At 54.0% G+C, this 15,379-nt stretch overlaps 1 protein-coding gene across 4 annotated transcripts in view; it reads right to left on the minus strand.

Annotated features, from left to right (window-relative positions):
- Window positions 1-550: 550 nt before the first annotated feature.
- Window positions 551-15,379, minus strand: part of PLD3 (phospholipase D family, member 3) — a 32,244-nt gene continuing 17,415 nt past the window's right edge. For 2 of the 4 annotated variants that reach the window (XM_011983863.1, XM_011983872.1), the window contains exons 2-13: window positions 12,260-12,493; window positions 11,681-11,772; window positions 11,507-11,581; window positions 11,277-11,419; window positions 10,308-10,491; window positions 8,197-8,317; window positions 7,988-8,115; window positions 6,363-6,563; window positions 4,119-4,258; window positions 2,286-2,451; window positions 1,151-1,250; window positions 551-1,050 (exon numbers count right to left, since the gene is read on the minus strand). In XM_011983863.1, coding sequence (XP_011839253.1) covers window positions 863-1,050; window positions 1,151-1,250; window positions 2,286-2,451; window positions 4,119-4,258; window positions 6,363-6,563; window positions 7,988-8,115; window positions 8,197-8,317; window positions 10,308-10,491; window positions 11,277-11,419; window positions 11,507-11,581; window positions 11,681-11,707 — 1,473 coding nt within the window. In that variant the 5' untranslated portion in view covers window positions 11,708-11,772; window positions 12,260-12,493 and the 3' untranslated portion in view covers window positions 551-862. Of the gene's footprint in view, window positions 1,051-1,150; window positions 1,251-2,285; window positions 2,452-4,118; window positions 4,259-6,362; window positions 6,564-7,987; window positions 8,116-8,196; window positions 8,318-10,307; window positions 10,492-11,276; window positions 11,420-11,506; window positions 11,582-11,680; window positions 11,808-12,259; window positions 12,494-12,625; window positions 12,659-15,379 lie in introns of all 4 variants that reach the window. The other 2 variants (XM_011983880.1, XM_011983890.1) reach the window with 2 other exon arrangements.

A 15,379-nucleotide genomic window follows, 5' to 3' on the forward strand; every position in this document is an offset into this window, starting at 1 on the left:
GCATGTGTTCAGTATGTGTTAATCAAGTTTGCCAGACGCTGGGGTCTCCTTATCTGTTGACCTGTCCTTCCTACATGTTTATGGGGTTGGCATGCACTCATCCACATTTGGGACATGCTGGGTGAAATCCACTTGGCAGGCCTAAATTCACACTTGGTGCACGCTCTGGTGCTCAGCCATGCTTCTTCACCCTTGGGATGTAGCAATGGTTTGGTCCCTGCTGATCAATCTGGGAACATGCTTCTGTACAGCACATACCCCATGCTGGCTACATGAGTGTGAAGTCCATGCCAGGCCACAGGGTGGCACGCTGCATGCTCAGCACAGGTCAGCCCATGTACGCTACATGTTAAGGGTTTAGCACACGCCAACCCGTGCCAGCACATGCTGAGGGCTCAGTACATGCTAACCCACGCTAGTCACACACTGAGGGCTCAGTACATGCCAATGACATATCGAGGGCTCAGCACAAAGATGTCCCCACCTGAGGCCCATGCCAGCTGTCCCCTACCCCTGTACCCCATCTCACACCACTCAGTCAGGCACAGGCTGTACAGACAAGTTATTTACTTATTATCACCCTGGGCCCTTTTTGCCCTGGAAAGTGGGGGTGGGCCAGGGGGCCGGGCCCAGCATGCACCCCCACTTCTTTGGGGGCTGATCCCTCCCCCAGCTGTGCTGGGTCCTGGGGCCACAGCGTCAGGCCGGTGGGGGCAGAGGTAGAGGTGGGAGAGCAGGGGAGAGAGCCTGAGGAGCCACAATGGGGCAGACAGAAGCGGGGGCACGGGGACAGGGACCGTGACCCAGAGCATCTGGGTCTGTGGGGGCCTAGCAGGCCTCGGCCTGTCCGCTGGACCGGGCCTCAGAGCAGGCGGCAGGCATTGCCCACGCTGTCAGCTGAGGCATCAAGGTCATGGCTGTAAGGGGAGTCCCAGTCTCTCAGGAAAATGGCCTCCAGCTGGCTCCGTAGACTGCCCCTCCCGTTCTGCGTCACCAGCAGCGAGGTGCCCGCCGTCTCCGTGAAGTAGTTGCCCGACCAGTTGGAGGTTCCTAGAGAGGAATGGGTGGAGCGTAAGGGAGCCCTCAGGGGGCTGCCCCGGGTGTCTGAACCCCCTCTTGTTCAGTGCCGTGTGGTGCCCAGGACACTCACCGATGTAGGTGGTGCGTTCAGTCACCATGTACTTGTTGTGGTTGACACGGGCATACGGGATTCGAGCCTGGGCCTCATCCGCGGGGACCACAAAGAGTTTCTGAGTGGGAGGGACGGATGGGAAGGAGTGTGAGAGGCACTGGGAGTTGGAGGAGCCCCGGGATCAGGGAGCGGGGCATGGAGCCAGATCTGTGGGACTCCACTGCTTCCCACAGAATCCCTGGGGGCCAGAACAGGGCCAGGTGGAGGGGCGCTCTGAGAATGAAAGCTGAAAGGGAGGCCCCGGTGGTCTCATTTGCAAAACACTGTTCCCTACAGAATGACTCCTGTTCATTCCTGAGGTCTTGTCTCAGATGCCCCCACTGCCAGAACATCTTCCTTGGCCCTTCTCACTAGGGCAGGGGCTTCCTCTGGGTGTCCCCACCCTGGCCCTGACCCCTCTGCCTGGGCCTCCTCCATCCCAGCCCTGACCCCTCTGCCTGGGCCTCCTCCATCCCAGCCCTGACCCCTCTGCCTGGGCCTCCTCCATCCCAGCCCTGACCCCTCTGCTTGTGCCCCCCGATCCCAGCCCTGACCCCTCTGCCTGTGCCCCCGACCCCAGCCCTGACCCCTCTACCTGCCCACTCCCCCAGTCCTGGTCCCAAACCCTTCTCTGTGCCACCCCAGCCCTGACCCCTCTACCTGTGCCCCCAACTCCAGCCCTCACCCTTCTGCCTGGGCCTCCTCCATCCTGGCCCCGACCCCTCTGCCTGTACCTCCCACTCTGGCCCTATCACCTCTCTCTGTGCCCCCCACCCTGGCCACAACTCTTCTGCCTGTGCCTCCCCATCCCAGTCCTGACCCCTCTGCCTGTGCCCCCAAATCCCAGCCCCGACCCCTCTACCTGCCCACGTCCCCAGTCCCGGTCCCAACACCTCTCTCTGTGTACCCCCATCCCAGCCCCAACCCCTCTGCCTGTGCCCCCTCATCCCAGCCCTGGCCCCTCTCCCTGTGCCCCCACCACCCTGGCCCTGACCCGTGGTTTCCCCACTGTGACAGGGCTTACTCTGGGCTGTCCTTGTCAGTTGACAGATGAGCCCCATGAGGGCTGTGTCCCCAGGACTGCCCCGCACAGGGGCCGAGGGGTGGTGCTTACCACCTGGATGTCGGAGTGGGTATGGTTGTCACGCAGGGCAGCCAGGGAGAGCAGGAAGGCCCGCATGGATGGCTCCGAGTGTCCCCAGCAGCTGACGAGCAGGCGCACCTTGACGCCACGCTCATAGGCGGCCCGTCGCAGCCCATCGTCAATGGCAGGCCAGAACCTGGGGACGAGTGTGTAGGAGGTGGGGCAGGATGCAGAGGGTGGCTGTCTCCACAGGCTTTGCCCTCAGCTTTGGGGAACCAAGCCTGGGCCCAGCGTTAGCTATTCAGAGGACTTCCTCATCACTGGCTCCCAGACCCTGTTCCTGCCTCCATAAATCCTACGGAATATTTCCTCTTTTGGCTGTGGCTCCCGTTCCTGCTCTCCAAAACCCAGTCTTGTCATCCTCTTTTTTTCTTTTTTTTTTGAGATGGAATTTCGCTCTTGTTGCCCAGGTTGGAGTGCAATGGCACGATCTCAGTTCACTGCAACCTCTGCCTCACTGCAACCTCTGCCTCCCGGGTTCAAGTGATTCTCCTGCCTCAGCCTCCCGGGTAGCTAGGATTACAGGCATGCGCTACCACGCCCAGCTAATTTTGTATTTTCAGTAGAGACGGGGTTTCTCCATGTTTGTCAGGCTGGTCTCGAACTCCCGACCTCAGGTGATCTGCTCGCCTTGGCCTCCCAAAGTGCTGGGATTACAGGCGTGAGTCACTGCACCCGGTCCATCCTCTTTTTTTCTTTTTGAGACAGGTTCTTGCTCTATCACCCAGACTGGAGTGCAGTGGCACGATCATAGCTCAGTGCAGCCTCCAACTCCTGGGCTCAAATGATCCTCCTGTCTCAGTCTCCTGAGTAGCTGGGACTGCAGGTGAGTGCCACCGCACTGGGCTAATCTTCAAATTTTTCTGTAGAGACGAGGTCTCATTATGTTGCCCAGGCTGGTCTCAAACTCCTAGTGATCCTCCCACCTCGGCCTCCCAAAGTGTTGGGATTACAGGCATAAGCCACCATGCCTTGGACCCATTGTCTTATCTACTGCCCCTAGAATACCTTCTTCGAGCCCCACAAGCGCCATCATCCACCTGGACATTGCAGTGGGTATGGTTGTTATCCTTCTTATCCCAGAATCACAAATCCCCAAGCTTGCTACTCTAAACCCAAATACTTTTAGCCCCCATTCCCCAACCCCTCATCCTGTTTCCAGCGCATGCCTCCTACCTCCCCAAATCCCACATCCTGCACCCCTGCCTCAGGCTTCCTGCCCTCAACTCCAACATTCTGAGCATTCTCTTTTTTGTTGTTTTTTTTTTTGAGACAGTGTCTCGCTCTGTCATCCTGGCTAGAGAGCAGTGGTGCGATCTCAACTCACTGCAACCTCCACCTCCCAGGTTCAAGCAATTCTCCTGCCTCAGCCTCCCAAGTAGCTGGGATTACAAGCACATGCCACCATGCCCGGCTAATTTTTGTATTTTTAGGAGAGATGGGATTTCACCATGTTGGCCAGGCTGGTCTTGAACTCCTGACCTCAAGTGATCCACCCACCTCGGTCCCTCAAAGTGTTGGGATTACAGGCATGAGCCACCGGGCGCCGCCCTCTCATCCTTTTCTCTGTTTCCTCAAACCTCATCCTGAAACTTCATCCCTGTCTCCTCCGTAATCTCTTTCTCCTGTCTCAAGTACCTAGATACCTTCTTCCCAGTCACCTCCTGGTGACTGTCTCTCCCTGTGGCTTCTCTTCCATCTGTCCCCTTGCCTGGAGCTCCCACCAGCTTTCTGGTCTCCATGATTCCCTCTCCTGTCTCCTGGCCACCTGCAGTGGCTCCCTATCCCCACACCCGGCAGTACCTGTGAGGGTGGGAGAACTCCAGAGTGGGCAGGTAGTTCATGACTGCGATGTAGATGAAACTCCGTGCATTGTCCACCACGTTGAGTAGAGCCTTCAGGTCTGGAGTGCGGCCACTTGGACACAGGGGTGGGGGCGCACTCTGAGGGCGAGGGGACAGTCAAGACACGTGCCCTGCCAGGGGCATCGTCACAGTGGATCTCACATACGGACAGCTCACCACAAGTCAGGCACTGTGGAGCTCAACGAATCCTCAGCCTCCATGAAGAGGAGGGTCAATCACCACATCCATTTCACGGGTGAGGAAACTGAAGCTCAGAGAGGGTAAGTGACTTACTTAAGGTCACACAGCGGATAAATGGAGCCAGGATTTGAACCCAGTCCCTGATCCAGCGGCAACCGCATCACCTGGGAACTTGTTAGAAATGCAAATTCTTGGGCCTCACTGCACATGGCCTACTGAATCAGAGTGCTGGGATGGGGCCCAGGAATCTGGGTTTTAACAAGCCCCCAGCTGATTCTGGGGCACGTTCAGGTTTGAGGACCTCTGCTCAAGTCTTTTTTTTTTTTTTTGAGATGGAGTCTTGCTCTGTCTCCCAGGCTGGAGTGCAGTGGCATGTTCTCATCTCATTGCAACCTCCACCTCCTGGGTTCAAGTGATTCTCCTGCCTCAGCCTCCCGAGTAGCTGGGATTACAGGTGCCCGCCACCCTTCCCGGCTAATTTTTGTATTTTTGGTAGAATGGGGTTTCACCACATCTCCCAGGCTGGTCTCCAACCCCTGAACTCAAGTGATCCATCCATCCCGGACTCCCAAAGTGCTAGGATTACAGGCGTGAGCCACCACACCTGGTCCCCCATCTCCCTTAATACTCAACAGACAAGGAAACTGAGGCTCTAAACGGGGAAGTGGTAATGAGGAGAGCCGTGATCCCCTGTGGGAGGCCCCTGTAGTGAAAGACCCCAATGAGTCATGCTTCCCTGTGTCCACACCTTAGGGTCATGCCTTCCACGATGACGCGACTTGGACAGGTGACTTGCTCAGGGGGACCTAGGGAGACCTGGGTTGCCTGCCTCAACTAGTGAAACTATCTAAGAGCTAGAAACACCAGTGCCTTGTCCAGAGTGATCAGTATCTGCCATGGGCGAGAGCTAGTGTCGTCCAATAGAGAGTGTCGCAGTGATGGAAATGTCCAATATGGTGGCCACTTGCTACAGGTGCTACTGAGCATATGAAATGTGGCTACTGCATGCGGAACTGAATTTTGTCTTTTTTTAGAGACAGAGCAGCAGCCTTTTGCCCAGGCTGGTGTGCAGCAGCCTCTTGCCCAGGCTGGAGTGCAGTGTTACAATCAGCTCACTGCAGCCTCGAACTCCAGGGCTCAAGTGATCCTCCTGTCTTAGCCTCCCCAGGGACTACAGGCGCATGCAACCACACCCGGCTAATTTTTATTATGTTTTTGTAGAAATGGTGTCTCCCTAGTTCTTTGGTATCCTGTCTAGAGCAATAAATAATAAGACAAAAAAAAAAAAGAAATGATGTCTCCCTATGTTGAACTCCTGGCCTTAAGTGATCGTCCCATCTTGGCCTTGGCGTCCCAAAGTGCTGGGATTACAGGGATGAGAAACCATGCCTTGAAAAAATGTTTTTTTTGAAACAGGCTGTCACCCAGGCTGGAGTACAGTGGTGTGATCATGGCTTACTGCAGCTTCGATTTCCTGGGCTCAAGTGATCCCCCTGCCTCAGCCTCCCGAGTAGCTGGGACTACATGCATGTACCACCCAACCCAGCTATTTTTTTTTTTTGTGAAGATGGAGTCTTGCTATGTTGTCCAGGCTGGTCTCAAACTCCTGGCCTCAAGTGATCCTGTCACCTCAACCTCCCAAAGTATTGGGGTTACAGGCATAAGCCACCCCACCTGACCTGAATTATTAATTGCATTTAATGAACTTAAACTGAAAGAGCCACCTGTGGTGATACTGGATGACACAGAGCACCAAAGGTTTGGTGTGCATGAATGCAGGGTACCTCTCCCAGCAGCACTAACAGGTTACCCATTTTCTAACTGAAATAGAGGCCGAGGGATGTTAGGAACTACTCCAGGCCCCTGAGCAAGCAGAATGAGCTGGGGTGAGAACTGATGGTCAGGATACGCCCTCCCTATCATCACCAGACAGGGACGGATGGAGGCTGTGAGTGACAGCATGGGGCTGGGACATGACAGGCCTCACTTGTCCCAGACTCACCGCCAGGTAGGCCAGAGCAGGGGTTCCATTGAGGCAGATCTCCATTGGTGTCTCTTGGTTATAGCGGGTGTCATAGAACCGGGGCCAAGTTGATGGGATGGAGCTGCCTGCCTGGCCCAGGAACCAGTAGGCCTCAAAGATCTTGGTCAGGTCTCGAGCCAGGCAGCTGCAGTTGTACATGACCACGCCCAGCTCCTTGACCTGTAGGAGGGCAGTGCTGAGCTCAGGGACGGCGGCCTGGTGCCCACAGATGACAGGGACACTCCCCAGTCTGGCCTCTGGCTATCTTCCTGTCCCTCAGTACCCCTCCACCCCAGCTCCAATAGCTAAAGTCCTAGCATGATTACCAACTTAAGTTTTGATGAAAATCAGTTATTCCAAAGCTCCAGGTTTCCTGAACGTTTGCAATCTGCTGTTGCTTCTACCCTCCACTGAGCTAGCTTCTACTCATTCGTAGAACCAGGCTGACACATTTCCTCCTTCAGGAAGCCTCCCGTGACTACCCAGCCTGTGTCAGGCATTCCTCTGGGCTCTCCTAGTCCCTTGGGATTCCTTCCTCATTCTCTCTGGTGACAAACTGGTCTTCCCACTGGGCTGTGAGGACAGGTACCAAGGATGTCTCAGTCACAGCTGTATCTGCAGCATCTCCCTGCATAATTGCTGAGATTAAAAGTTAGGGGAGCTATCTGTTGAGGAAATGAATTCATGAGTTAATGTGTGTCTTCACCTCATTCCCCAAGCTGTTTTCTGTTCCCTATCTTGGGCTAATTCCTCCCTATCCTTCAGGGATCAGATTAGTTATACCCCCTTTGGGAAACCCTCCAATACCCCAGGTTGGGGTCTCTGAGCTTTTCAACCCTCTGTTCCCTCCATCCTGGCCCTGACCCTCTGCCTGTGTCTCCCCAACCCTGGCCCTGACCCCTCTGGGCTGTCACTGTCAAGTGACAGGCCAGTCTGCGTTGGACTGGGAGTTCCATGAGGTCCACCTGTTACCACCATGTTCCCAACATTACCCGGGACAGGGCTGGACTTAGAGCAGGCACACAGAGATGTACAATGAAGATCAAATGGTGCACAGGTCCTTGAATGCCCTGTAGAGGGGCTGGTAGCTGCAACTGGGGATCAGAGGGAGCCCCAGGCTTCCAGGAGCAGGGACAGGGCAGCAGAGGGCTCCATTTGGGGATTCTTTGTTTTTTAACAGGGTCTCACTGTGTCACTCAGGCTGGAGTGCGGTGGCATGAATACAACCCACTGTAGCCTCAAACTCCTGGGCTCAAGTGATCCTCCCACCTCAGCCTCCCAAGTAGCCGGGACCACAGATGTGTGCCACCACACCTGGCTAATTTTTTTTTTTTTGGTAGATAAGGGGTCTCACTATGTTGCCCAGGCTGGTCTCCAACTCCTGGGCTCAAGCGATCCTCCCACCTTGGCCTCTCAAAGTGTTAGGATTACAGGTGTGAGCCACCGTGCATAGCTTGAATTAGGGAGGCCTGGTAGGCAAGAAGGAAGCCATTGCAGAGAATGGGTGGAGAGGACTCTGGATTGAGTGAGGGGGCAGTCAGAGGCTGGGTGCCCTGTGGGGCAGGAAGTGGCCTGGAAGGAAGGTAGACAGGGTGCAGGCAGACCTGGGTCAGTGAACGCCAGTCCATGTTGGCACTGCCCAGGTAGAAGTGGGTCTGGTCCACCACCCAGAACTTGGTATGCAGGACGCCATGGGTCAGCTTCTGCATGTCCACCATGCGGACCTGGGCACCTGTGACCAGCAGGGGCAGTGATCAGGGGCCAGGTTGGGTACCCCCAGGCCCAGACCAGCCCCAGTTGGGCCCCAGCTCACCACTCTGCAGCAGGGCCTGCAGGTCCGTCTGTGGCTGGGGCCCGTTGGGCTTGCTCACAGCGATGCGGACATTCACGCCCTTTGGTGCCAGGGTCTGCAGCTGCCGGAGGACCTCCTCACCCTGCAGGGAGGGGAGAGCGTCTGAGGGGCTGGACCAGCCAGCTCTCCAACCCCACAAGGTAATGCCCAGTGGAGTTATTTTGAGACATGATTAGGAGTAAACAGGCTTTACATTAGCCTGTATAAAGACTTTACAGATTAAAATATTAAAAGACTTCCTTATCTGTTTTAAACATCTTTATCTGCTTTAATAATTAGTTGCCCTGTGATCCCCCTCCAAGGCCTCCTGAACCCTCCTGCCCCTCCAGGGACTTTCTCAAAATTCAGCATCAAGGCAGGGCCTCCAGGCATCTCCCAGGAGGGTGGGGGCGAGCCTCAGGCAGGGGGTCCCGGAAGGTATCGGGTGAGGCACGATGATGCCAGCAACAGCAATGATCAAGGATGCCCTGGAACCTACTGTGTGCCAGGCCCTGTTCTAGGCCCCTTCTCAGTGAACTCACTGAATTCTCACAACCCGGTGACGCTGGTTTAATTATAATCTCCACGGAGAACTCAGTAGTGCAGTGGGATTTTGTTTTTGTTTGTTTGTTTGTTGAGACAGGTCTTGCTACGTTGCCCAGGCTGATTTTCAATTCCTGGGCTCAAGCATTCCTCCTGCCTCAGTCTCCCAAGTAGCTGGTACCTCAGGAGTGTACCACATCCAGCTATGGAGCAGGATTTGAACCCAGACCATCTGCCTCCTACATCTGTTTTAAACCACTTCAGAGGGAGCCAGTAGGGAGTGGGAGCTCATACGGTTTTTTTTTTTTAACATAAAAACATTTTTTTTAGAGACAGGATTTCACTATGTTGCCCAGGCTAGAGTGCAGCGGCACGATCATGGCTCACTGCAGCCTCCAATTCCTAGGCTCAAGCCATCCTCCTGCTTTAGCCTCCCAAGTAGCTGGGACCACAGGTGTGTACCACTATGCCTGGCTTTGGTTTTCAACTTTTGTAATTATTATTATTACTTTTTCTTTTTTTTTTTCTTTTTTTTTGAGACAGGGTCTTGCTATGTTGCCTGGGCTGGAGTGTAGTGGCATGATCACAGCTCACTGCAGCCTCCAACTCCGGGGCTCAAGCCATCCGCCTTCCATCCCCTGAGTATCTGAGACTGCAGGCGCGCACCACAACACCCTGCTAATTTTTTTTTTTTTTTTAGTAGAGACAGGAGTCTCACTATGTTGCTCAGGCTAGTCTCAAATTCTTGGGCTCAAGTGATCCTCCTGTCTAGGCCTCCCAAAGTGCTGGGATTACAGAGTGAGTCACCACACCTGGCATAATTTTTTTTTTTCAGGCAGTTCTTAAGGAGCCTTGTAATTTTAGTTAAGTTTTAAGACAACTTCTCACAAAAAGAGGCAGTAGGGAGAAGAAAACAGAAGGAACAAATTCATGGTTTTTCAGTGGAAGAGGTTATCCATGTAGGCTGTTCCTTTTCAAATTGTGAAGTTTTACGTTCTTAAGTTTGTCTGCAGACCATAGCAGGATATAGTAACAGGAGACACAAAGGTTAACTCTGTGCCAGGCACTGTGCTAAAATTTGCTTGGATTAGTCCATTTCATCCTCACAAGAGCCCTAAGAAGCACGTGCTATAAATTGACCCCATTTTACAGATAAACTGAAGCCAGAGAGAACAGGTGACCTGCCTGGGGTCGCACAGCTGGAAGGTGGCCCCTGTCTTGATGCTGGGCTGTTAATTACTCCACTCTTCCATTTTCTTTGTGTGACGGGGTCAGGGCAGCTTGTGGGTGAGTGACATCCGCCAGCCTAATAATCCCTTGTAACCAAACCCACACCCTGACATTCAGAGGCCTACAGATGATCGTGACAAACGCCTCCAGTCCAGAGAACCATGTGAAGGCAGCTGCTTGCAAACACCTGTGTCCAGTCCGCTGTGTGAGACACGCCCATCTGTCTCCTGGGCTGCAGGAGAAACCCCTTCATCCCCCACAGTCCCCGCTGCCTCCCACCCCCTGCCCCTGCTGCTGGCCAGGGCCAAGGTTGCAGGTACCTGCTGGGCAGAGGGCTCCTGCGTGTGGGTGTCATTGTTGGTGAGGGTCCAGTAGAAGGAGGCGATGTCCAGGCTGCTGTGCGCACCGGCGAGCAGGCCCAGCCAGGCCTGGCTGGTGGAAGGGTTCCCCGTGGAGGCATTGGGGAAGTCCAGGCCCTCAGGAATGCTTTCCACCAGCACGGCTCTGGGGGGTGGGGGATGCTATCAGCCATAGGGTGCTGGAGAGCAATGGCTGGGAGGTGAGTGCTCAGCTGTCCGTCCATGCGTGTGTTGGACAGACTACATTTTTTTTTCAGAGACAGAGTCTCACCTTGTCCCCCAGGCTAGAAGTGCAGTGGCGCGATCTCGGCTCACTGCAGCCTCGAACTCCTGGGCTCAAGCGATCCTCCCGCCTCAACCTCTTGAGTAGCTGGGACTACAGGTGTGCGCCAGTACGCCTGGCTACTTTTTTTACTTTTAGTAGAGATGGAGACTCACTATGTTGCCCAGGCTGGTCTGGAAGTCCTGGGCTCAAACAATCCTCCCGCCTCAGCCCCCCAAAGTGTCACAATTACAGGCGTGAGCCACCAAGCCCGGCTAAACTGTATTTGAGTTTTCATTTTCTCTTAAAAATTTTTTTAAAAACTGTGTGTATTTGAATGTGTGCCTGGACTCATGATCCTCTGAGTGTCTGTCTAGAGGTGTGGAAGGAAGGTTATGTATTTAGATATGTGTGTGTGTATGTGTGTGTGTGTCCACAGATGTGGGTGGAAGATGCTGTGTCTGTTCACGGGCGGATAGAAGATGACGCTGTGGCTGCCATAGAAACTATGTGTGTGGAGGAGGGGGCGGGTGAGCACTTGGGAGCCTGCAACCTCCTCAGTTGTCGCAAGCGCTGGGTAGGGCTCAGTGCAGGCCATGCTTAGTGTGTGCTTGTGTCCCTGGTCTGGCAGGCCCCTCCCCCCACCACCTGCAGCGCCCCCCACTTACTCGCAAGGGTCATAGCAGGGGGCTGGGCGCTGGTTGGGTCCAAAGAGATGCAAGTCGCCGTATTCCCATAGAAACAGCTGAGTCATCAGGGCTCCGAAGCCCACAACCGCCAGAATGAGGACCAGCAGGACCCAGCGGGCTTTCTGTGGGGAGGAGGAGGTAGTCAGCCAGCCCGAGGGGGCAGCCCAGCCTGTCCCTGAGACAGGGCGAGGGTGGCGGAGGGCTCCTACCTTTTCCGCAGCCTTCCACGCCTCAATCTCATTCATGGGCAGCTCGTTGGCGGGCTCCTCTGCAGGCACCTTCAGCTGGGGATGGGGACAACAGCAGGGGTGACAGGTGGCTCTTCGGAACCCCCACCCCCACTTCCCCCAGCTCTACCCTGCTGAGTCCCCCAATCCACCTACCTCCTGGTACATCAGTTTAGGCTTCATCTTCCCTCAAGGCTGGGGGATATGCAGAGCCCAGGTGAGAAGGTGGGTGTGTCAGGGTCTCCAAACTGGCAGAACAAAAGTGGGCACTGTGTGGGGTGTTCTACGCTTTCGAGGGACAGACATCACAGAAGGGTGATTAGTCTTGGGGCCATTCATAATCATGGGGGCCACTGGCACACTGCCCACCACCCCAAAAAGAGGAAGCTGGTCACTGGTCAGCAGGATTTCGAAATCCCTCAAAATCCAACGGCTCTGCTGCCTGCTCATCACTCTGCAGTGCCCACCCTGCCCCCATCAGCACCCACGCAGCTCCCCTCTAGCAGCCCCCTTCTCTCTCCTCCACCACCAGAAAGAGAGCGCTGGATGAGGTCAGCGGAGCCCCAGGTCTTTGTGCTCGGCTTTTCTCAGCCCTGGGACTACACAGGGGGTATATTCTAGGTGGCTCCTCCGCCCTCACTCAGGTACCCCCACACCACACAGCTCAGCCAGGGATCATCGGGGCCTCCCTGCCACCCCGCTGCCCATCCCCCCAGCCAGCCTCCCCCCACCTACCCCTGAGGGGCCTCAGTCTCGCTCTCAGGCGTCTGCTGCTACCTCCGCGGGGCCCCAGCTTCTGCCCGGACAGGCTGAACAGGGGTGGGAGGAGGAGGGGGGGTGGGAGGAGGAGGGGGCGGGGCCTGCGGGAGCCCCGCCCACTGCAGCGGGGAGTCTGCGCAGTGCGCGCCTCAGTCCGGGCTCACCGCAGCGAGAAGGGGGGCTCGGCTCCCCAGACACTGCCGCTCCAAACTGGCTGGGTTGAGGGGTAGTACATGGCCGGTGGATGGGTTTTGCTACATTCCACCCTAGAGTCCCTGTGTGGGGCAGGGAGGCCACAGGCAGAGAACAAAAGGAACCTCACATCTTTTCTTGTCTACAAACCTTGTGAATTTGTGTACCATGGACATGCATTACCTAGTCAAAAATAAATACATAAATGAAATTAATAAAACGCTTATAAAATGAAACGGAAAGATCAAGGTTGAATAATAGAATGAAGAAATGTAGCGATAAAGTCAACAGAAGACAGTTCACGGCATGAGATGGGAAGAAAGGGGCAGAGGAGATGGTGAATTTTCTGTTGGAGTCTACTTGGATTTCGGTATTTGATTTTTAAAAAAAAAGCCAGCTGATATTTTGAATAAATTTAAATAAAATTTAAATAAATTTTAAAAAAATTTATTTTCCGATCCACCCCATCCCATGTCTCCCAAGAGGGATTTAAGGCCCCGGCTGGACAAACACACTGGAGACCCCTTTCCTCTCTCATCCCTCATCTCCTAACTGAGACAGGGTGGCACCTCTCTCAATGACACAGGGACACTCTCTTCCCTCAAAGCTTGGCAGGAAGTCAAGAGATGACTGCAGAAAAGGAGTATTACTAAGAGAAGCAACAGGGCAGAAGTGGTTGTCTTCAAGGGAGTGGGATTTTGGGGTATGTCAAGATTGCTTTTTATGGTAAGCCTATTTTCTTTTCTTTTTTTTCTTTTTTTTTTTTAGTGTCAGAGTTCTGTTCCCTAGGCTGGAGTGCAGCAGCACGATCATAGCTCACTGCGGCCTCAACTTCCTAGGCTCAAGCAATCCTCCTGCCTCAGTCTCCCAAGTAGCTGGGACTACAGGCACGTGCCACCATGCCCAGCTAATTTTTTTTTTTGGAGACGGAGTCTCGCTCTGTCTCTCCCAAGCTGGAGTGCAGTGGCGCGATCTCGGCTCCCTGCAAGCTCCGTCTCCCGGGTTCATGCCATTCTCCTGCCTCAGCCCCCGCGAGTAGCTGGGACAACAGGCGCCCACCACCACGCCTGTCTAATTTTTTAAAAAATTTTTTAGTAGAGACGGGGTTTCACCGTGTTAGCCAGGATGGTCTCCATCTCCTGACCTCGTGATCCGCCCGTCTGGGCCTCCCAAAGTACTGGGATTACAGGCGTGCGCCACCGTGCCAGGCTGCAGCTAATTAAAACAAAATTTTTTTTTGTAGAGACAGGGTCTTGCTTATTGCCCAGGCTGGACTCCTGGACTCAAGTGATCCTCCTACCTTGGCCTCCCAAAGTTCTGAGATTACAGGCATGAGCCACCACACCTGGCCCCTATTTTCTTTTTTCTGAGACAGAATTTCGCTCTTTTGCCCAGGCTGGAGTGCAGTGGCGCAATCTTGGCTCACTGCAACCTCCGCCTTCCGGTTTCAAGTGATTCTCCAACCTCAGCGTCCTGAGTAGCTGGGATTACAGGCGTCTGCCACCGCAACCAGCTAATTTTTGTACGTCTAGTAGAGACAGGGTTCCACCATGTTGGCCAAGCTGGTCTGGAAATCCTGACCTCATGATCCGCCTGCCTTGGCCTCCCAAAGTGCTGGGATTACAGGCGTGAGCCACCGTGCCTGGCCTATTTTCTTTTTTAAAATTGTGAAACATAAGCTATTTTCAGAGAAGTATAGAAAATATCTCGGTGTAGGTTGAGAAATAATTATAAAGCACACACAGGTGTCGCCAGTTTCATCACCTTTTAAAAAATCAGGGGCGTCCATTACTCTTTTTTTGAAAAAGAAAACTCAAAGACAGCTAGGTTCTCCACTTACTCCAAGATCCAACCTAGATTTGTAGGGATAACTTGCAAACTTCTCCCTACCAATGTCAGATCCCAGACTGGTGAGGGTAGAACATGCGAGATCCCCCCCTTTCCATGGCAGGAAGACAAACGGGGATGCCTAAAAAGGATCTAGCAGGTCAGGTGTGGCCGCTCACGCCTGTAATCCCAGCACTTTGGGAGGCCGAGGTGGGTGGATCACCTGAGGTGAGGAGTTCAAGACCAGCCTGGCCAACATGGTGAAACCCTGTCGCTACCAAAAATACAAAAATTAGCTGGGCATGGTGGCAGGTGCTTGTGATCTCAGCTACTCGGGACTGAGGCAGGAGAACTGTTTGAACCTGGGAGGCAGAGGTTGCAGTGAGCCACGATGGCGCCACTGCAATCTAGCCTGGGTTACAACAGAGTGAGACTCTGTCTCAAAAAAAAAAAAAAAAAAAAAAAATCTAGCAAGAAACAGCAACAGACTAAGGTTATTTGAAACTCCAGAGGTCACTAGGAGAAGCAGAAGATAACGTCAGTCTTAGAAGCGGTTGACCACAGCATTGTGGGTGGAGGAGGCAGGAGGGAGTGCAGGAAATGCTTGCCTTCAGTTTTCTTTGACGGTCTTGGTGAGAAATATTTTTATTGAAGAATATGGAGTTGTAACAGCAGGCAATGTGAAATTAGGGAAGCCAAGATGAATCAAAACAAAACCGAAGGCGAGGTGGGGCATGGAGATCTGAAGTAACAGGACTGGCAGCGTCAGGGCTGGAGAACTGGGATGGTCACTAATAAACCAAAAATAGGGAGAAGGGCCTGGCACTGTGGCTCACACCTGTAATCTCAGCACTTTGGGAGGCTGAGGTGGGAGGACCGCTTGAGCCCAGGAGTTCCAGACTAGCCTCGGTAACATAGCAAGGCCCAGTCTCTACAACAAAATAAAAAGTAAAAACAAAAATGAAATAAAAATAGGAAGAAAAGGCCGGGCGCGGTGGCTCAAGCCTGTAATCCCAGCACTTTGGGAGGCTGAGGCGGGTGGATCACGAGGTCAGGAGATCGAGACTATCCTGGCTA

Source organism: Mandrillus leucophaeus, unplaced genomic scaffold (genome assembly GCF_000951045.1).
Source record: "Mandrillus leucophaeus isolate KB7577 unplaced genomic scaffold, Mleu.le_1.0 Scaffold106, whole genome shotgun sequence".
NCBI classification, from domain to species: Eukaryota; Metazoa; Chordata; class Mammalia; order Primates; family Cercopithecidae; genus Mandrillus; species Mandrillus leucophaeus.